The sequence below is a fragment of the Miscanthus floridulus genome, chromosome 1 (genome assembly GCF_019320115.1).
Source record: "Miscanthus floridulus cultivar M001 chromosome 1, ASM1932011v1, whole genome shotgun sequence".
In the NCBI taxonomy this organism is placed as follows: Eukaryota; Viridiplantae; Streptophyta; class Magnoliopsida; order Poales; family Poaceae; genus Miscanthus; species Miscanthus floridulus.
Window position 1 is genome coordinate 18008909 of NC_089580.1, and position 22794 is coordinate 18031702.

The following is a 22794-nucleotide window of genomic DNA, read 5'->3' on the forward strand; positions in this document are numbered from 1 at the left end:
TGTGATTAAAAATCTCACAAAATATTTTAAACATATTTTAAATTCACTACTTTCTCTTTCTGATGTTTTTTTCCGTGGTGAGAACTTTGCTGACTGGAACCTAGTCTTGAAACTTAGGGGCTGACCAGTAAAGCTTTACACTCAAAACATACATCACACATGTACTTTATTATAGTTTCATGCGTTGTTTGATGCACAATTTTAAACCAAGCTTAATAAACCGAGTTAAAGTTACAAATTATTTAAAATCAACTGATATGTGCTTGGTTTTAAATAATTTGTTGGCGTGTAAGTTGTAGAAAATATCTTGTTGACTCCAACTGTTCTAAATTAAAAAGTCAACTTTAACATTTTAAGTTTGATCAAAGTTATAGAAAGAATTATAAAAAATTATAACATTAAATGTGTATACTATAAAAGTACAGATAACGAAGAATCTTATGATACATATTTGGTACCATAAATGTTATCATTTTATTATTTAAATTTGATTAAATTTAAAATATTTTGATTTTTCAAAAAAGTTCAAATGACCTTATAATTTGGGCTGGAGGCAGTAATAATTAGAACAATTTTAAAATAAGTCATCAAACTAGCTCAACAAGCTGTCTTTTCCTTAAATTGTTTTCTTCGGCGCAGTATCTTCTCAGTGTTTTAGGTCTGCAAGAAGCCAATCGCCCGCGGTATTATCCATCCACCACGCGGCCTCTTCTTCTCACGCCGCCTCGCCTTCCGCTTCCAGGCCTCGCCGTCCATCGTCCTCCTCTGCGCCCGTACGCTCGCCTCAAAACCCCCGGGCGCCGTGCTAAAACCCTAGCCCTCGAATTCCCCCTTGCCCGCGCGGAGTAGACGAGCCCGAGCCCGCTATCCTCGTCCATGGCGTCCTCAGGGGCCGCCGCTAACCTCTGGGTACTGTTTGGCCTTGGCATCGCGGGCGTCTTCCTGGCGGCGCGGCGGCTGAGGCGCCCTGCGCGTCCTGACCACGGCGCCTTCATTGCTCGCCTCGAGCTCCTCCCGCCGCTCCAGCCTCCGCCACCGCAAGCGCCCCACCCGCTCACCGGACTCTGCTTCGCCATCGCTGACGCGTAAGTTCCAGCGACCCCTGACCCTCGTGTTTGGTTGATTCTATGCTTTAGCGTCGGATTTGGATCGGTGGAAGGCTTTTTAGAGCTTCATGATCGGATAATTCTAGCTTGTTATCCGTATCACTTACGATGTTGTGAGTGGTGGAATTTTTGGCTGGTATCACTGAGCTAGGGCGATACAAATTCATTGGACATGGTGCATTGGATGCCCATCATGCCACAGTATAGCACACTTTTGCTCTTACCTATTGCAGCATAACATGATTGTGTGTTTTCTTTAGTTACGTTGTAAAAGTGGATACGTTCTGTCAATTGAGAGTAAATTTCCTCACACTAGACAAATTCGTGCTTGACTTACCTGAGCCAAAAAGGATCAACAAAGGAGCATGAATGACAGAACTATTTTTGCCAAGCAAACGTGGATATGCTATTGGAACCGATAAATTGCCTCACATCAGACAGCTTTATGCATGATTCCTGATACCAAAATGAAGGCTGCAAAGGAACATGAATGGAACAGCACAAATGCTCCTCATTGTGTGTCCAACGCATTGGAAACTCCTTCGGCGTAGGCCCACTTCTCCAATTAATTAAAACACATGGTTTCCACCATCAAACTCCACCACTCGTTTTTCATTGACCCCCTGCTCGTCATGCTTCATCCCTCTCCAATACACCATTTGCTTCTATCCACTCCCATGCTCTCCTCACACCTCATCTCTCCAAACAACAACCTAGTGCTGTTCATGCCAAATCCGAGATACCAGAGACCAGATCTGGCAGGAACCAAACAGCAGCATCCATGTCCCCCTATCAATGCCACCGCCACTCTAACATGGAGGAGTTGGCTGCCATGGTTGCTGGCCGCGTCCCGCCCGGCTGCTCCTGCTCCCTCGTAGGTCAAGGGGAAGGGGAAGGTAGAGGAGCAGGTGGCGTATCTGAGCATGCCTGGAGGAGATTTTGATCGTCAAGAGCAACGCCGACACAAGCCTTGGTGCCGTGCACGGCAGCAGCACCCTGGCCAACAGAACCTCCATGGAGCACTTGCTGCGGCATTGTTTCGTTATTTTTCATGGAGTGTTTCAATAACTTAAATGATTTGTTGCAATGGGTTTTCTTGGATGTTAAAAACTCAGCCCTTTGAGGAAAGACGACACAGGTATTAAGCGAAGAAGAGATTTTCTTGCTGCAGGACCGAGAAAAAACCCTGAAGGCCCGTCCACACAGGGCATCTGTCCAGGAGCAACCAGGATGCGGCTGCAGGTCACTTATATCTCTGCAGCTGCGTCACTGTAACAGCAGGGGTGAGGGGTGTTTTTTTTTAACCCAGCCCTGGAATTCAGCACTAGAGCTACAGCGATTGTGCAAGAGGTAGGCAGATGTGGAGGCAAAGGGATGAATGATGACAGTCCCATTGTACTTGGATTAATTAGAAGTAGATATGCTATCGCTCGTGGAATAAATTAAATGAACTGTGGATCAAAGGGATAGGACAGATGGATGGCGGATGCTGCGTCCTAGTGCTAGATCTGGACACGGCATCCGGGCGTTAGCAACGCTGATGGAACAGAGTTTTACCTGATGATGGGATTTACAGTTACCTGCCATAAAATTAGACAGGGCTTTACCTTCATTTAAAGAATTGTCAAAGTGGTTTGCGTTGAGAACTTTGAGACATAAGAATATTGTTCTACCAGTTTCAACATGATACTTTGCATGCCAACCATCTCATTGTATCTGCAGCAGTATGTTCTATAAATGCTACCTGTCATAAAGCCATTGCTTGAAATAAGGTATTCTAAAATCTAAACTAGTTTTAAGGTATAATATAATTAGTCATTCCTCATACTACTTTTGGCCTCTTGGTTATGTAGTGACAACCGCCCAGTGAGTTAGTATCTGAACCAAGGGTAATATTGCTTCTACTCGTGTATTTAAGAAACAGCTACAAATTTCTTGAACTTTATTACCCTACCAAAAAAAATAATATTTAATACCTATGCCAATCTATAAATATAGAATATAGATTTGTCCTCACTACTCTCTGAAAACATTCATGTTTTTTTTTTTTTTTTGGGGGGGGGGGGGGGGGGCGCATTAAAGGTTGCTGCTGTTTTGTGATGCACACTACATCTGTAGGTGTTGATAAAATATTTGATAATTGTTGCACACAAATCATGAGAAAGAAAATTTAACATAAATGCTTGCCCTATCTGGGGGTCAAATTTATTCTTTCCAGTGTTGCATGAAATAGTTACATGTCATTATTTCTAGAACTGATAACCGGTAGATCAGTAGTACATCTGCAATGGTGCTTCCTGTCATCTTGCATTATTTACCCTTGAGAACAAATATGTGCTTTGATGATTTGCAGATTGCATGTCAGTGATTATATTACAAGTTTTGGCAGTCTTGGATGGGCAAAGACACATGATGCAGAAGTGCAAACATCTCCAGTGGTTTCAGCTCTTGTTGATGGTGGTGCTATTTGTGTTGGGAAAACTGTTATCGATGAGATGGCATACAGGTAAAATCTTTTTCCTTGACATTTCTTTTGTAGAGCTGATTTCTCCTTATCCCTTGCTGGTTCTATTTTTTTGTGCATATGCACAATGACAACAAAAGCTTGTCGCATTTACTAGGATATCTTTTTTAGCTGTATTCTGTGTGTTTGACTTAATGCACATTATCCTTTCAGTATCCACGGTGAGAATAAATATTTTGATACACCAACAAATCCTGCCGCTCCAGATCGAGTACCAGGAGGATGTTCAAGCGGATCAGCTGTTGCAGTTGCTGGTGGCATGGTAGATTTTGCCCTGGGTGAGCTAATCAATTTTTAATAAATATTTGTAGAATTTCTGGACAGCTTGTGCATGTTACGAGCTTTGTTTATTCAAGAGGCATTGGTTATTATTGGACTGAAGCTTTCTTAGTTATCTTAATATCACATGTGTTATGACTTTATGAGCAGTGGGTACCCAACTGAACCATCTCTAAGCTCCAAGAAAGAAAGAAAAATAGTTTCAGTTTGCATGCAACTCATAGTAAAATAAAAAAAATGCTTTGGATCTTGAAGAATGCTTGCATATGTTTTTGATATTTCCCCCTTTAATGTTTTCCTTTAATGAGAATTTGTGCTTTCGGTACACTGTTCACACAATATGTTGCAAAAGGGGGCTTAATCCTACTAACCATTTGTAAAGTGGAATATAAGAAAGGATCATTAAGTTTTGATATAACAGTGAGATTTCTTTTCAAATGTTTAGGTTAGTGTTAGCATAGGCGCCTGATAGGGCTGTTATGGGCCTGGTGTTAAGGCCCATGCGGCTAGTGCCTTAGGGGTTAAGTTAGATTGATAAGGCAAGGATCACCGTTGATTGGGTGTTTCTATAAACTCTCCGGATCCTTGCCTATATGTACCCTGTACTCTTGATAATCAATCTATCAATCTAGAGACATATTTGCTCTCATGGTATCTGACGCCTAGGTCAGGGGACCTCTCTTCCGCTGCCTCCGCGCCGTCGACACTCCGTCGCGCGCGTCCACTCTCCCCTCGCACCGGCTTCTCTTTGCCGTTCTGCACCCTCCCCTGCACCATGTCGCCTACCCCTCCCTCCTCTCCCAGGGTCACCGACGCCTCCTCTGCCACCATCCAGGACGACGCCATCGCCCAGCGCACCGCAGAGGAGCGCGCCAACGCTGCCGCCGCCGATGCCCAGCGCATCGAGCGCGAACGCGTGGCCGCCCGGGACGCAGCCCTTGGCCGCGCTCAGGAGGCCGAGGAGGAAGCCGCCGCCGCCACGAAGGCCCGCGACGAGGCCGCTCAGCGCGCCAGCTCTGCCCTGGCTCGCGCGGCCCAGGCGCGCGCGGCCGCTGCTGCCGCCATGGCGCCACCAGAATCTTCTGGCGCGAACCCTGGCGGCCCTCCTCCACCTCCCGATCTGCGCGCCGCCCTCCTCCATCATGAGGCCGTGGCTCTGCTGCAGCTCCACTCCCAGGCCGTCGCCGTGAACAACATCCGCAATCACGTCACCACGGTCCTTGACGTCGACTCCGGCAACTTCAACCGCTGGCGTGATCAGTTCTTGCTCATCCTTGGCAAGTTCTCCCTTCGGGATCATGTCCACGCGGAGCCTCCAGTCCCTATCTCTCCTACCTGGGATCGGATGGACTGTGTCGTCAAGGCCTAGATCATCGCCACCCTCACCGACGACTTGGCGGAGATCATCTCTTCCCAAGGCTCCACCGCACGCCATGCTTGCCGTCGAGTCTCAGTTCCTCGGCAACCGGGAGGCTCGCTCCATCCACCTGGAGACGCGCTTTCGGAACTTCGTCCAGGGCGACCTCTCCGTCACCGATTACTGTCGCCGGTTGAAGAAGATGGCGGACGATCTCACCGCCCTCGGCGAGGCCGTGACTGACCGGACCCTTGTCCTCAACGTCATTCGCGGTCTCAACGAGCGTTTCAGCCACGTCCGGCACCCTCCTCCGTCGCACACGTCCCTTCCCCTCCTTCCTGGAGGCACGCGACGACCTCATCCTTGAGGAACTCACCTTGGAGAACAGGAAGGATGCTCCCGCCACCGCTCTCGCTGCTACCTCTACGGCGAATAGCACCGCCCCTGCGTCTTCCGGCTCGGGCTCCAGTAGTACTGGGGGTGGCTCCAAGTCCTCCAACAATCGCCGCAACAAGCGCAGCGGCGGCAAAGGCGGTGGCAGCACTGGAGGTGGTGGCGGTGGACAGGGGCCGCGCCCCTATGCTGGTCACAACCAGCAGCAGCCCACCGGCCAGCAGCAGCAGCAGCCTACTTCCGGTGGACGCTGGCCCAGCTACTACAATCCCTGGACGGGCACCATCCAGATGTGGCCCGGAGGCCCCCGCCCTCCGCTGGCGCCGATCCCGGTGCCCCCTCATCTACAGGCGCAACAGCAGAGGCAGCAGCAGGCGCTCCTCGCGCAGCAGCAGCAGCAGGCGCTCGTCACCCACAGCCCGGCTGCTGCCGCTGCACCCGACGGCGCCGCACACTGGGTCGCCCCCGGGTACTACAACCCCGTGGCCGGCCTTCCCTCCTGGGATCCGACGGCGCTTGCCTCCGCTTTCAGTACCACGTCCCTGACTCCACCTCCGTCCAGTGACTGGTACTTCGACTCAGGTGCTACCTCCCACATGACCTCTCAGTCCTCCTCTCTTTCACATATTCTTCCTTTGCGGTATCCTACTCCTTCATCTATTGTCGTAGGTAATGGGTCTATCATGCCTGTCACCGCCACTGGCTCCACAGAGTTGTCCTCCTCTTTACGTCTTAATAATGTTCTTGTGTCACCACAACTTATTAAGAATCTCATCTCTGTTCGCCAATTTACCATCGACAATAATTGTTCTGTGGAGTTTGACCCCGCTGGTTGTTCTGTGAAGGTTCTTCCCTCCCGGACCGAGATCGTCAGGTGCAATAGCTCTGGGCCGCTATACCCCCTGCCTACCTCCAGCTCATTCCCTTGTCGCCCAGCACTCCTCCCCGCTGTGGCACCGGCGACTTGGCCACCCCAGCCATGAGGCGTTGTCAAAGCTTGCGTCCAGCACCTTGCGTCATATTAGTGATTGTTCAGACTTGTGTCATGCTTGTCAGTTAGGGCGTCATGTTCGATTGCCCTTCCATTCGTCCACCTCTCGTGCGTCTAGCAAGTTTGATCTTATTCACTGTGATCTGCGGACCTCCCCGGTTGTCAGTGTTTCTGGTTATAAATATTACTTGGTTATACTTTGATGACTGCACTCATTACTTGTGGACATTTCCTCTGCGACTCAAATCTGACACTTTCAGCACGCTGGCCCAGTTCCTCGCCCACGTTTCCACTCAGTTTGACACACGTGTCAAATCTGTCCAGTGCGACAATGGGAAAGAGTTCGACAATTCGAGCACTCGCCACTTCTTCCTCGCTCAGGGCATTCATCTTCGCATGTCCTGCCCCTACACCTCGCCTCAGAACGGTAAAGCTGAACGCATTATTCGTACCATTAATAATGTTGTTCGCTCACTGCTCTTTCAGGCGTCCATGCCTCCCTCCTATTGGGTGGAGGCCCTCTCCACTGCCACTGTCCTCCTCAACATATTGCCTACCAAGACTCTCCAGTTCTCTACGCCTCACTTTGCACTATTCGCAAAGCTGCCTACGTATGATCATCTTCGGGTCTTTGGTTGCAAGTGTTACCCCAACCTGTCTGCCACCACTCCTCATAAACTCGCTCCTAGGTCTGCTCTATGTGTCTTTTTAGGCTACTCCGCCCACCATAAAGGATACCGCTGCCTTGACCTCTCCAGCAATAGAGTTATCATCTCCAGGCACGTCATCTTCGATGAAACGGCCTTTCCCTTTGCTGAGCGTCATGGTCCCAGCAATCCAGCGGAACTCGAGTTTCTTGATTTTACTGATGATGTTGTGCCAGCTCCTATTGGACCCTCGCACACGTTGTTTCCTGCAGGCATGTCTCCCAGCACCTCCGATGTTCCTGCTGCCCCTGCCGGTCCTCGTGTGGCCGAGCTTGGGGCACTCTCCGGTGACACCAGTGCCCCTGCCAGTCCTTCTGTGACTGTGCCTGGGGCGCCCGAGGCTACTGACAACGTCCCGGTGCCGGCGCTCTACATCCCGCCTGCGCTCCGGTCACCGACGACCCCCCTCCGCGCCACGCGCGGCCACGGTGCAGGCGCCAGGAAGCCCTCCTGGGCCACGCGTGGCCCCCAGCGGCTCCCCACCGGCCAGCACGTCCCCGCGGCTGCTGTACGTCCCGCCCGCGCTGCGCGTCGGCTCGACGTCCCCTGCACAGTCCGCAGGGTTTCCCGCGCCTCCTCAGGCGCCCCGCGGGCCTCCACTGGGATTTCCACCGCTTCGCTCGGCCCGCGACTTCACGTACCATTACTCACGTCGCCCGCGACCTCCACCGGTCGTCCTAGCGGCCTCTTCATCGGTCCCTGCAGCAGCCGCCCCGCTGCCCAAGGGCGCGGTTGCTGTCCCTCCGGTGGCCAACCAGCACTCTATGGGCACCCGTTCGAAGAGCGGCTTCCGGATGCCTGCTGCCTACCATGCTGTGCCACTCTCTCCGGTGCCGAAGACCTTCCGTAGCTCTCTTGCTGATTCCAATTGGCGAGCGGCGATGGAGGAAGAACACCGTGCTCTCCTGCAGAACCACTCCTGGGATCTTGTGCCCCGTCCGCCCCGGGCCAATGTTGTCACTGGGAAGTGGATCTTCAAGCACAAGCTTCAGTCTGATGGCTCCCTCGAGCGGTACAAGGCACGTTGGGTCCTCCGTGGTTTCACCCAGCGGCCCGGTGTCGACTTTGATGAAACTTTCAACCCTGTGGTGAAGCCGGCTACCGTTCGCACAGTGCTGTCCTTGGCGCTCTCCCGTCGCTGGCCCATCCACCAGCTGGACGTGAAGAACGCCTTTCTTCATGGCAATTTGACTGAGACGGTGTATTGCCAGCAGCCATCCGGGTTTGAAGATCCAGTTCATCCGGATTTTGTCTGCCTTCTGAAGAAATCACTCTATGGCCTGAAGCAGGCTCCTCGTGCTTGGTACAGTCGAATGGCTACTTTCTTGCTGTCTATTGGGTTTGTTGAAGCCAAGTCAGACACCTCACTCTTCGTCTACCAGCGTGGTTCCGACACAGCCTACTTGTTGCTATATGTTGACGACATTGTCCTCACAGCTTCATCATCAGACCTTCTTCGGCGGATCATCTCAGCACTTCAGCGAGAATTCGCCATGAAAGATCTTGGTGAACTACATCACTTCCTCGGCATGCATGTTCAGCGAAGTGGTGATGGACTCCTGCTCTCACAGCGACAGTACATGCTGGATATCCTCGATCGCGCCGGAATGGCTGAGTGCAAGCCATGCTCTACTCCAGTGGACACCAATCCTAAGGTTGCTGCCGCTGAGGGGGCCCCTGTGTCTGATGCTACCGACTTCCGCAGTCTTGCTGGAGCCCTTCAGTACTTGACATTCACCCGCCCAGACATTGCATATGCTGTTCAGCAGGTCTGTCTTCACATGCACGACCCTCGGGAGTCCTCACCTCGCTGCTCTGAAGCGGATTCTTCGCTATGTTCGGGGCACACTCCACCTCGGTCTCCTGCTGCGACCTTCCACTTCGACTGATCTTGTCGTCTACACCGACGCTGATTGGGCTGGTTGTCCGGACACTCGCAAGTCCACCTCAGGCTATGCAGTGTTCCTTGGTGACAATCTTGTTTCTTGGTCCTCCAAGCGCCAGAACACAGTATCAAGATCAAGTGCTGAAGCTGAATATCGCGCGGTGGCTAACGGAGTTGCAGAGGCAACTTGGCTACGCCAGCTTCTCCTAGAGTTGCATGCCCCTCTTCGGCGCGCCACACTGGTGTACTGCGACAACATCAGTGCCGTCTACATGACCTTCAACCCGGTGCAACATCAGCGCACCAAGCACATCGAGATTGATCTTCACTTCGTCCGGGAGCGAGTCGCCATTGGTGACCTTCGTGTTCTGCATGTTCCCACCTCTTCGCAATATGCAGACATCTTCACCAAGGGGCTGCCTACCTCAGTGTTCACGGAGTTCAGGTCCAGTCTAAACGTGCAGAGTGGCTGACGATTCGACTGTGGGGGCGTGTTAGCATAGGCGCCTGATAGGGCTGTTATGGGCCTGGTGTTAAGGCCCATGCGGCTAGTGCCTTAGGGGTTAAGTTAGATTGATAAGGCAAGGATCACCGTTGATTGGGTGTTTCTATAAACCCTCCGGATCCTTGCCTATATGTACCCTGTACTCTTGATAATCAATCTAGAGACATATTTGCTCTCAGTTAGAGTTGGAACCGTTACATATCTCTTGATATGTGCAAATATTCTTTTCTTATGATTCAGTTCTTGTAAAAAATGGCTTTTATATAGAGTTGGTAGCTGTCAACTATTGTGCTGCAGCTCTGAATTATACTGCATATGTGCTTATCTACAGCTCTCTTATTTGGTCTACTTAGGGTGTCCTTCTCTTATTACCATAGAACTGCTTCTGAATAACACACTGATCCCTGATCCTAACATTACATTCTGTTCCTTCATCTAAATGCCCAAACAAGTGTACTTTGACGCTCCTCACATATCTAGACTCCAAAGGCCTATGGCATGGGTAGCATTTTTTAAATATTGTCGAAGACAAGTTTCAAACTTGACTTTTGGCTATTGGTCAATATTGAGTTTGGTGCACCAACCAGTTCACCCAAAACCTTACGCTTTTGTGTAAAGGTCTGCAGCACTTTCAGTTTTGAAAGCCTTGTTTGACTTCTTTCTGCTGCCATCTAAGACAGCATGATAGATTTCACTCTCACATTGCATACCACCATCAGTTGTCACACATGCAAAGATTTTGACATTCAAGAGTCGTTAAGTTTGTTCCCCAAAGACGGTCTTTAAAAACTTGTTTTCAAAAAGGTCTTCAGTATCTTCTCTGCTAACTTTCTTTTAGGGTTGACTCTTCAGTATTATGTGCTCCCAATTGTTCCACAGTCTGACAGTTTCTTTATAATCTTGTAACTGGACGAAATTTTGAAAGGATGGAATAAATTGTATGAGAAAAAAGAAAAAAGAACCGTCAGTATCCATGCGTGCATGCGTCACATCCATTTCCTTCTTTTCCTTTCATTGCCTGGTGTTATGCTATCACATTTTGAATATTTGATTTGCTGTATATGCATTGAGATGATGTCCGTTGTTTATGCTGTGTCTTTGCTAATGGTAATTATTCAGTCAGATTGTGCAATTATGATGTATAGAAGTAAAAAAAATATATATATGAAGATCCTACCAGGGAACCAAAGACTGGTGTTAACCTGCTGATAAATACTATACTGGTTGGTAAGAGGTGTTTGCTTACTAGTTTTGAATTTTTTTATATAATAGTTCTAATGTTTATGAAAAAACGCACAGAACAGTGTGTTAACAGAAAAAATATAAATTGTTACAGGAGACCGAGAATAATACAGTGTTATTTTCATTTAATTAATGCTACCGAAAATGTGGTTCGGCAGGTATTGACTCGATTGGAGGTGTAAGGGTACCAGGTGCTTATTGTGGTGTCTTGGCATTCAGGCCTTCACATGCTGTGGTTTCCAGCAGTGGTGTCATTCCTGTTGCACCTAGCCTCGACACTATAGGTATTTGCTGGAAGTATTTCTCCTGGTGTAACTTTTTTCAGAAGGTGCTCTGAATCCAATCTTATTGAACTCGGCATGGCCCAATATTTTATTTCTTCTGTTACAGGTTGGTTTGCAAGGGATCCAAGTGTGTTGCATCGTGTTGGGCATCTTCTTCTCAGACTTCCTTATGCTGGTATTCGCCAACCTAGAAATTTTTACATAGCAGATGATTGCTTTGAACTTTCGAAGATACCTGCTAGGAGACTTACTCAGGTGGTGACAAAATCTGCGGAGAAGCTCTTTGGAAGTATGTGTTTACTCTTTGTGATTTCCTTCATTATTTTAAAACTTTCTGGATTCTTTTCTGGCAGTTAACTTCCTAATGGGAATGATTTCTTGTTTATTTTTTAGGACAAGTCCGTCATGTGAATCTCGAAAATTATTTGAGTTCAAGAATATCCGGCCTGAGTAACTATTCAAATGGGCATAAGAATGGTGATTCAAAGTTCCGTCTGTTGTTAGCACTTTGTAATGCCATGAGATCACTTCACAAGTATGTGTCTTCCTAACAGTCATACTGTTGCTGCTAAAGAAATAAGGAGTGATGTTTGGATGTGGAATATTATTTGTACTATTCAATCTATGACTTCCAGTACTCTAGCAACTTTAGTTGAACTGTTTGCCTGTTCATAGGTTTTTGACACATAGCTCTCAGGACCTGTTTGGAAAGATTGTTTTAGGATCCAAATAATTAGGTGTTTAGTTGAAATTTTAATTAAAATAGAAAAAGTTGTAGAGCATTCCCTTTCTTCTGAAGGGGCCGTAAGTTAGGATTTTTTACCTGCAGAGTGTAGTTGCAAATTCTGTGGTGTATGATTGCAAATGCTTTAGTTGTCCAAAATGATTGCAAATTTTGTCCATGCACCCACCACATCTATTGTTAATGTGTTATGCCCTATCTATTATTACTTGATTGTAATTCAACTTGTCAGTTGTGTGTTGTAATGGTTAGCTCTTTGTATTTGTCATCCTTTATTTAGCAATTTGCCATCATTTGGTGTAATAATGTTAATTCACGAATTGGATCCAGGCGGGAATTCAAAGATCAGCATGTGGAGTGGATAAACTCAGTTAAGCCTGCTGTGGATGCTGGCATAGTCAATGATTTGTCTGAGGATGGTGATTCAGATATTGATGGCTGCCAAGATGTGAGGAAAGAAGCACGCTCTGCTCTAAGTGAACTTCTTAAGGTACTGGGACATTGATTTCAGAATGAACTATTGTTTATTTGTTTAGTCGCAAGCTCATGATAGCGGTTGCTAACAATATTACTAAATGTTTTTTATTGCTTAGCAAGCACAGTTTTATGATCGTTACTGGTAGTTTTACTGGATAGGTATCATTTGAAAACCTTGGCATGGATGATATGTCTGGATTACCACCATAGGGAACAAAACCTGTTTTATAGGTTTTTGCATATGCCATTGGAAACTTTGTATCATATGTTTCACATGTGTATAAATGGCAAATTTGGCCTGGCAAGTTATTATCTCTCTCCCCCCCCCCCCCCCCCCTCCCCACCCCCAACCCCAAACAAAAAAAAACCTAAGCTTTAATGGTTTATCAGAAACACTGTGTGATCAAATTCTATAATGTTTGTTTTTGTTTGAGAACAATTCTGTTCTTTGTTATCCCTTCACAGTTGAATCTGATACATTCCATGTTTTTTTCTTACTAATAAGAATGTACAATTAACCACTTGAAGGAACATTGTAGAAAGTACTTTTGGTGAAATTTTCTTGGTGTGATGTTTCAGCTAAGTGTAATACTGTAATGTCTCCCAGTGTGTGCAACAACTGAGTTTACTTTTTGTGGAAAAAGAATCCTTTGTAATTTTTTTCCTGCTTGATCTTTGTAATGGATTGTTTTTTTCCTTTCTCATGCACTTTTGCCAATACTGTTTGTGTTCTATGATCCATCGTTTTTCTGTATATATATGGAAAAATGGTACCACTGAATGTGCTGTTGTCATCTTAGTATTTAATAGTGTAGTACTAATGCCTTATTTTCTGATGATGTGCTAATCCACAGGATGATGGGATTCTGGTGATTCCAACTGCTTTGGGGTGCCCCCCAAAGCTTAACGCTAAGGAACTCTCATCTGAAAGCTACAATTCTCAGACACTATGCCTTTTGTCTTTAGCAAGCATGTCAGGGTGTTGCCAGGTACAGTATTTCTGTAGACCATCTTTCACTGATAATTTGGGTTTACTAGCACATAAACTATATGAACCTGTTTTTCCTTCTCTTCCAATGATCTGCTGAACTTTCTTTTTCGTTATGAGGTTGCAAGCTTGCAATCATTTGTCCCAATTGGGATTTTGAACAGGACACTGAACATTAGTCCTAAATTCTAACAAGTAATAAATATAACAACTACTATCATGGACATAAACTCATGAAATGCATGTCATATGGTAAGCATAACAGCTTGTAGAGTGTCTGAAGTTTGTAGTTAAGCACTGTTGAGCCAATGAAGAGTCCTAGAGTGACGATCAGTTGACCTTTACACAGCATGAGTTAAGCTACCAGAATAATTAAGTTTATTGAGATCTTCTAGAGAAAAGAATCACTGTAGCCTATAGGGTAGTGCAAACTTTATTCGGAGTGAAATAGAATCTTTGCAAAAGTTGTTCCAAAGTGTAGCAGATTACTCAGACTCTAACAACAGAATTAAACAATGTTTGGAAACAAGGGAAGGGGACAGAGGATTTATTACATGGGCTCAATCAGTAGCACAATGCCAGACCTGAAAGTTCTTTATTTTTTTTTTCAAATACTTTGAGTATATGTAGCCACTACTTTAACTTGTGTAAATGAAGCCCACTACTTTTAAGATTTAGGTCTGAACCCTGGTGTGAATATATGTAGTCATTGGAATAGATAACATGCCTTTATTTTTTTTAGTTGATAGTGCCATGTCATACACTGACACTTGTTATGGAATAAATATGCTACTAGAATTTGGGCGAGAATGTTTGGTGAGTGTATGGATCGTTGGGTCTGAATAAAGATGACGAGTTTCACTGTCGTTCCTAGCTTTAGGTGCATAGCGTGTGTGCTTACTTTTCCAGTAAGCACTCTTTAGATCTGTACTAATGCTCAGCTGTTTGATGACCATTTCAGGTTTCTATTCCTTTGGGTACACATGATAAGTGTCCCATTTCAGTTTCATTGATTGCTAGGCATGGTGGTGATCGGTTTTTGTTGGACACCACTCAAACCATGTATCCGACCATCCAAGAGCAAGTGGAAATACTAGTGAAATCTAGCGTTTCAAGTAAACAGGCGATGAATGAAGAAGCAGCTGAAGCTGCTAAAGAGAAAGTTAGTTTTTCTTATTGCACATTCTTGTAGGATGTAAAATTTTCTAACTCGTGCAAATCCTCTAGTAGCACTTTGGCTTAACAGCAATAAAACAATGTTCACTTAGAAGAACCTTATGGCATCAAATAAAGTTAATTTTTCTTATTGTGCATTCAATGTATCAAAGAACAACCTGATGGTAGTTCACTTAAGATACATAGTCCTACTGGGCCAACAGTCTTGGGCATACTTATTTCTCATATATGCCCTGCTCAATCAAGTATTACCACTTAGTAACACTATGTTGCAATGCGAACCAAATCTTTCTTGGAGGATTAGTATGTTAACATTGTTCTTACTAGTTTTCTTTTTACCATTTGCTTCTCGACAGGGTAATGCTGCATTTAAGGAAAAGCAATGGCAGAAGGCAGTAAATTTCTATACTGAAGCAATAAAGTTAAATGGAAAAGTGGCTACATACTACAGCAACAGAGCTGCTGCCTTTCTAGAATTAACTAGGTATGGTTTCCCCCTATCTAGCATCTTTTTTCTTAAAAAATTTAATGATTTGACATAAGTGTTTTTTCAACACTTGTTGCTTGATGGTTCCTTTCAGCTACCGTCAGGCTGAGGCAGATTGCACAAGTGCCATCGACCTTGATCCAAAGGTTAGGCCCTGCTTTTTTGTATTTTGGGCTTTTGCATTTTATTACAGAGCAATGTGCAATGGATGTTATTCTAATGTATTCAGTACATGTGAAATTAGAATGGAACCTATGATGTTGCAATTTGTATTAAAACTTCCATATGGATGTGCAGGGAAACATCCCAATGATTTTGTACTGTACTTATCATTAGTAGACTTCTTTGTTCGAATTTTTATACATTGGACACATTTGATTTTGGTTGATGTTTCGATAGGTACTGCAATTTTTCCCGAAATAATCGGTTTGCTATTTGCTATATATTCTAACTTCAATCCATTTGTCGTTGATAGAGCGTGAAAGCTTATTTACGGAGAGGCACTGCAAGGGAGATGCTAGGTTATTATAAGGACGCCGTTGATGGTCAGTCTTGCCTTTTCCCCCTCTAGTTAATACCATATGCAAGGAATTGTCTGTTTTGTTTGACAACCAATGAACTTGATTTGATTGTGACCATGTCTTATCTGCAGATTTCAACCATGCCCTTGTTCTAGAACCAATGAACAAGACGGCTGGTGTTGCCATTAACAGGTTAAAGAAGTTGTTTCCGTAAATATGAAGTTGATTTGTTTCTGCATGAAGATGTGGTGACCTCAGATTTTGTGCACACAAGTTGTGCGTGTCCGGGGGGTGGGATTGAAGTATCTGAGTTCAACCGACAGATGCTCTACGCTTTCACAAGGTACCTAATGATCACAGCTTGAGCTACTGGGAACAGATTTGAACACAGTGATCAGGTTAAGGGTCACTTTAGCTGTTTCTCCCTCCCAAAGTTTTGGAAAAGCAAAATAAAACTCAAGTCTTTGGGAGTTGATCATAGACTTGTGGTAAACAATGTCTTCAAAAGTGGTTTACGGGTGTCCGCGATCCCCACCATGTATAATATGGTTCCGCCAATTATTTGTTCAAACGCTTTGCCAATAAAACTTTTTTTTTTGCCATGCTTACCTGTACCCATCTCTCTTTGCCGTTCGGAGCTGCAGCTTTTTTTGGGCTGCCACCGGTGAGGTCGCTCGTGGAGGCTGTTAGGCCGCCATGTGCTGACGCGCAGTTTGGCTGTGGCTTGTCGTAAACTATCGTAAATTTTCAGCCGGAACAGTATTTTTCTCTCACACAAACTAGCCAGCAGTACTTCTTCACGAACCAGTAACGATACGATCCAGCCAACCAAACAGGCCGTGCTTCGCCGGCTGAACTAAGCCCTTTCAGTTTCGGTTGTTTGCTTGTTGCTGTCAGTGTCACTGAAATTTCCTGTATTATAATAGCGGCTGTCTGCGTCAAATGATGCGTGCCTAATCGTATGTGGGTGGATTGCTTAACAAGAGATACCCCGTCCTGTGCGTGGGCGTGCAAGTGGCCCTGAGGGCTGAGGCTAATTCCTGTTCCAACGGATGGGTGACTCGGTGATTGCTATTGTTAGGCGTAGGCTGTTGGGTTGTTTTTGGGCCATGTACAGGGGCGCTACTGTGCTCCAGCCTAGCTCGTTACCCTGATTGTATAGTACTCAGCTACTGCTAGTGAGCTACGAACATTGGACGTTGCATGTTCGCCTTGTCAGCCTGATTTATCAGCCATGGCTTTTCTGCGAATGGGACAGGGCCGGAAGCGCGACGCCGTGCTGTCATATCGCGTGAAGCCTAGCAACGGCGCCCTGCGAGAAGAAAGCTACAGTTTCACCACGGCGAACAGAGTTGCAGCCGTGAGAATTACTGATTGCTCCAGTTGTTACGCCTATCTATCTAACCAGTTCTTCAAAAAAAAAAAATCTATCTAACCAGCCAGCCAGGGGCTTAGGACTGGAGGAGGACAGCTGCTGGTTTGACCGGTACCGGGCGGGGCGACACGGGCGAGGCTAACACGGCAGTGCCGGCGTCCTCCCCTCTCCCAGTGCTGCTCCTTGACGACGACGTGAACGAATGGGACCGGTCAACCGGCGCCTAATGCGTTCTCTCGATCATTGGAACTTGGAAGTGAAAAAGCGACCCTCAGCCGCACCCGCACCCGCACCCGCACGGTGGAGGAGCGCTCCTTTGACTTGGCTTCCACTACCACGCCCTGCCCAACGGAGGAGGGCGCCGTACGTGCGTGTGGTCGTAAACTAATCGTGATCGGGACCCGAACCCGAAGCTCAGCCCCTTTTCGCGAAGCTGGAGCAAAGAAAACATCCCCCCTTGCACGAGCGGGTCAGTATAGAAAGGTCCGGCATCAACTGAACATACACACTGGCAGTTGCCAAAGCTGCGAGTACTTTTTATAGTGGAGAGTATTTGGGCATTTGGCTAACCAAACCAGGTCGCAAAGGTAAACATATTTTCCTTTGCTCCCTAAAAAAAGATAAATATATTTTCATTTAGAAATTCTGCACAAGATGTGTACGTTGAAGGTTTTTCTTCAGCGGGTTACCATGGGCCATATATAGGGGCCTTATTATCACGGAACTATTATTTGGGGCGACGAGTACCATGGAATTTCTCTGTGCGATCACAATCATATCTCCCGAGCCCAGAAAGGACGAGAGCACCAGGTACCACCGAAACTGAAAGCCGTGAAGTGAACAGTCAGACAACATCATGCGGAACGCACCGAGTGGACGGATGGGGGGGGCCTAGCCTCAAGCCCTCAACACTCAACAGGAGCAGCATGAGCACGAGCCAGCGGGGCCCCAACTGGCCAGCCCTCCCTCCCCGTTCGGCTGACAGAATTTTGACTGAAACTGAATGAAAACACTATTCTAACTGAATTATTATGTGAGAAAAACACTGTTTCAACAAAAAAAAAAGCCGAATATATGGTAAGCTCAATGGGGCCCGTGTGTCGGGTAGGTACGCCGTACGTGTTCCTTCCTGCTGCTCGGAGCTCGGTGGCTCCGCGCGCGCTTGGCTAGGCTGAGCCCCCCCCCCCCCCCCCCCCCCCCCCCCCCCCCCCCCGATCCGGGTCCGCCGGGACCATGCAATGCGACGCAACGCACATCAACAGAACTGTGCCGTGACCACAGTTCAGGCTTGAGTGAGAGACGAGACGGCGGGGCTGTACGTAGGCGAGAATGAGGAGGGGTTTGACAACTCTCCGGACCGTCATAAAGAGTATTCGAGGCTCGGTTGACGAGTCGCCGTGGCCTCCGCAGGCTCACGTACACTAGCTAGCTGCTTTGTGCCCTCTGATTAGAGTTACTGTGTCCTACTCGTGGTGCATCGTCGCTGAGACATCTTGTCCCTCCCCGCCGGCAGCGGCAAGGCCTTAATTCCACAACGTACCCAGTTCTCTCTCCAACAAGTGACCCAAGCAGTATATGGTCGGGAGGGACTCGGGCGGTGCCCTACCCCCATGTGACGCTCTGGGCTGGACTGGATCGTTGCATTATTATTGAGTACTGTATTCACCTCCATCCATGCATCTCGATCGATCATATATGGGTCTACCGCCTGCCGGAAACGCAACTACTTGGACGAAGCCTGTCTCCGCGCGTGCGTCGTTGCTGTCCCTCCCTCCGCCGCTTCCCTTTCCTCCTCGTGCGGCATGCTCGCTGGTTGGATTCTAGGCTGGTTTGGACTGGCTGGTGCTGGTTTATTGTGAGAGAAAAACACGGTTGACTGACTGGTTTGGGCTGGATAAAACCAACGAGCGAACAGGCTGGTCTCGAGCGAGATCGCAGGAAGCGCAGAGCCGCAGACCGACCGATCGCGAGGACCATCTCGCGCGACAGGCTTCGGGTTCCATGCAGGATGCAGCCATGCACCATGCTGCTGCCGCGTGCCTTTCCGCGGCCAGATCTAATCTAACAGACCATATGCTCCGACCATTTTTTCTTCTTCTTTTGGGCGGGCGCCAGCAGCAACCCACAGCATGTGGCCGCTGCAGTGGTGGCGCTCGCTTTTCTTTACGCCATTTCTTGGAGGGGGCCCATGCAATGCGCTCGCGGCCGCTGCACCTTTATTTGTGTAGGAGCCGCCGAGACGCCGAGCCGAGTTGTGCTGTACCGCCGGTGGGCCTTTTGCGCTGCCGCTGCTCGGCGTTCGCGTCACCTCGATCTGTGGCGAATTCATGGATAGCACTGTGATCGCGCAGGAGGATTCGCGGCGTCTCTGTGGCGGCGTTGAAACTTCTGCTCCTCCACACACGGCCACACGGGGGCCTCATCAGGCCGGGGCAGTTTTCTCCGACCGGTTGGTGAACTGCACCTTTCGAGATCTCTGTCTCAGCTGACAGTTACTCGCGCGTGGGTCGTTCTTGCAAAGGAGAGTAGGCGGTGACCAGTAACTGACTAGACGGTTAACTGATTTTGTTATTGTAGCTAGCTCGCGGCTCGCCTCGCAGTGTTTTCTGACAATGTGAAGCTTACCGATCGGACCTTGGCACGATTGGTATACACTAGGCTGGTCACCTACTCGCAAAGAAAATTAGTACTAATAGTCAGGTTCACATTTCTGTAGCTTTCAAACCTTACTAATTCGTGGTGGCATTCATATATTCTCCATCTGTTTTCGAAAGAAAAATAAGTACAATCTTCTGTTTAAATATTCTTGATATTAAATGAGTATTACTAAATTTATCATGAAATACATTCTTATAGTACATCTATTTTTGAAATTTCGTAATTGTTTATATTGTTCTTTATAATTTATTCAAAAGTAAAATAGTTCGACTTGAATCAGATGTACCTTTCGAGACTGGGAGAGAAAGAGAGAGCAGCGTCATTCTTTTGTCAAAAGAAACGAACCTCTCACGCCCTCCACAGTTTCGATTCCCTCTACTCCCGCACCTAGGTAGGCAGAGACGCTAGCAATGGCTGCTTTCCCTCTTTCAGTCCAATCTCCAATTCGACTTTGCTTCTCCTTGCTTTGCAGTTGCACGCTCACACTCACGAAACCACAGCAGGTCCCAGCTCCCAACCGATGCATGCTCTCGTCCCCATCCCATGTTTTCCTTCGTTGATTGATCTGATGTTTTCGCTGCAGAGATGCACGCCCGCGCGACACGCGTCCGGCCGGCCGACAAAACCAACTCGGATTAATTTAATCTAATCTATATCCGTACACATGCATGCACACTTCGCTTTCGATGTGCCTCTCTGGGCTGGGCCTTTTGTTGACTGCCATCTGCTCCGTCTCTCTCGCTCGCTCGTTTCACCACCCTCGCTAGCTTGAGACGGAGAGATGCTATCTCCCCGGATCATCATCCTTGCTGACGATGCATGCAAGAGCTTGTTGCTTTTTCAGTGACAAAATGCCTGAGCTCCCAAGAGGACTATTTATTGCATTGCGTTCTCCGAGAGCTCATCGGGGCATGGCGCTCTGGCCGGCTGGGCTGGGCGGGCGGGCCGTGGGCGCCCGTCCCCACGCCTCGACGGATGAGCAGCCTGTTCGGCAGGCCATATATCGTGAATTATAAGCTGAAATAGTATTTCTCTTTCACAATAAATCAGTCAACAGTAAATAATCCACGATCCACTGGAGATCGATCCAGCTGCCTGTGCCTAGCAGGTCGGCACATGGAACCGCCGACCGCGCCAAGGCCCCAATCGCCATCGGTGCGTGCGCCCGCCCGTCCGCCGAGAGGCCGAGACGAATCAGATCACAGCCACAGGCGGCCTGTTCGCTGGTTGGTTTCTGGGTTGGTTTGGGCTGACCGGTACTAGTTTGTTGTGAGAGAAAAATACTATTGGCTACCTGATTTGGGCCGGCTAAACCAGTCGCTCGCTCGCGCAGCCACAGCAACCCGTCAACCGCAACAGCTCAGCACGGTCGCGTACAGCTCGGCAAAGCTAAGCCAAGCTAGCGAGTAGCGAGGCGATGGCGACAGGAACGGGCCGGGCCGGCGTCAGATTCGGCTACACATGTGCCGCGCCGACCGCTACGGCTACGAGCGACCTGTCTCACATGGTCGGGCACGGGAAATATTACTGTAGGGCCGGGCTGGATAGGATAGGCGCAGCGCAGGTGCGGTGCGCTGCGTGCCTACGGTACGGTCCAGGCCCAACCCGTGCCGCGCGAGTTCGGTTTCGGTGGTTCTTTTCTTTCTTCTTTTCCCTCCAAAAAAAAAAAAAATCAACCCGCGCGCTAAGTCTGGGTTGGCACGGGGGCACCCAGGAGCTCGCCCGTGCTAATAGGAACCAGCCCAAGTTGTGCTCCCCTCAACTCCGTACGTAACCATCAACAGACGCGTTCGATTTATAAGCCGTACTTTTTCAGCCAATAAATATTATTTTTGTCTCACGACAAATCAGCCAACAGTACTTTCAGCCAAACAAACAAGACATAGAGACATCATCAGTCCCAGATGGCTGAGACGATCCTGTTTAATTTCTTTAGAAAGCTGGTAACTTTGCACTGGCTAAACTGTTGCCGGTGTTTGAGTAGCTCCGCTCGAAATGAGAGATGCCCGGCTCCACCTCCACGCACACACAGGCCGCTGGCGCTGGGGCAGTCAGGCATCGCCAGTGCGCTGCGCAGATGCGCGCGCGCGGTAGAAAGAAAGAAAGAAAACTGCTGGCCTGTAGACGATGGAGCCCCTATCGGCTCTCCAATCACAGGCCCCGGACCTGGAGACAGCAATGTGATTGGTGACTGGGCATGCCATGGCCATGCCCCCACCACACCGGCCACCCCCGGCCCAGTACATCATAATGCATGCTTGCCCCGAACCAGCAAAGACACCGCTGCATTATCAGCTATCACCCCCCGTCTCGCTTGGCCGGATGCCCAATTCCATACAAGCAAGGCTGCAAGGGCAAGGCTCCTTCCCGCCGCGTTTTCACCACGCAGGCGATCGATCGGCGGTGGGTCATCTCATCTCGGTGCGCCGAGCGCTTCGGCCGGCGGCCTCCTCATCTCCTCTCACGAGGAGAGAGTGAGAGTGAGACCCCATAAAGCTGAAGGGACCTCACGGACGAGGTGTTTTGTGCGACAAACACTCACTATCTCCGACCGGACAAGACGTCACTTGCCAACCCCAACCCCAGCCTCTGATTCAGATTCAGCCGAGACTCGATCGATCGAGAGAGAAAAGCTTTGCTTGGCTCCTGCCTGCGCTACGTAGGCAGCGCAAGAAAACCGAGAGACTATGGGTGGCGGTCTTTTATCTGCCTGCCCCGATTAAGCCCTCGGACGAATTATTAGCCCAAGCCAGGTCCTGTATACTGCGTTTCCTTTCCGACGTGTTCCGACGACGTGACAAGTCTGTATGGCTCTGAATAATGCAGCACAGATAAAATAAATAAATCACGATAAAAATGGCACTGAATGTGTTGGGACAACAATCCACGGCGGCAGCACGCCGTCCTTGCAGCAAAAGGGATACGCGTACGCGAGAAACACAGGCTACTCGTAGTACGTACGTGTTTACGGTCCAGTACAACGGGAGCATACCTTTTGTAACGTCTTTCACCTTTCATCAAAGACGACGGTGGTGGCTAGCGCATGCAGCACCAGCAGCCAGCAGGAGCAGCCCTACTAGCCATCCACCAGTACTGC

The 22794-nt window shown here is 48.3% G+C and overlaps 1 protein-coding gene across 2 annotated transcripts; it reads left to right on the forward strand.

Annotated features, from left to right (window-relative positions):
- Positions 1-668: 668 nt before the first annotated feature.
- Positions 669-16266, forward strand: LOC136449706 (outer envelope protein 64, chloroplastic-like). 2 transcript variants are annotated; one of them, XM_066449899.1, is made up of 13 exons: positions 669-1085; positions 3460-3612; positions 3784-3908; positions 11148-11273; positions 11380-11562; positions 11667-11808; positions 12346-12505; positions 13347-13481; positions 14442-14642; positions 15013-15140; positions 15238-15289; positions 15619-15688; positions 15796-16266. In XM_066449899.1, exons 1-13 carry the CDS (start codon positions 877-879, stop codon positions 15876-15878), a joined length of 1767 nt encoding a protein of 588 aa, XP_066305996.1. In that variant the 5' UTR covers positions 669-876; the 3' UTR covers positions 15879-16266. The 2 variants fall into 2 exon arrangements, with proteins under 2 accessions (XP_066305996.1, XP_066306067.1); XM_066449970.1 differs by having other exon boundaries at positions 3496-3612.
- The last annotated feature ends 6528 nt before the right edge of the window (positions 16267-22794 follow it).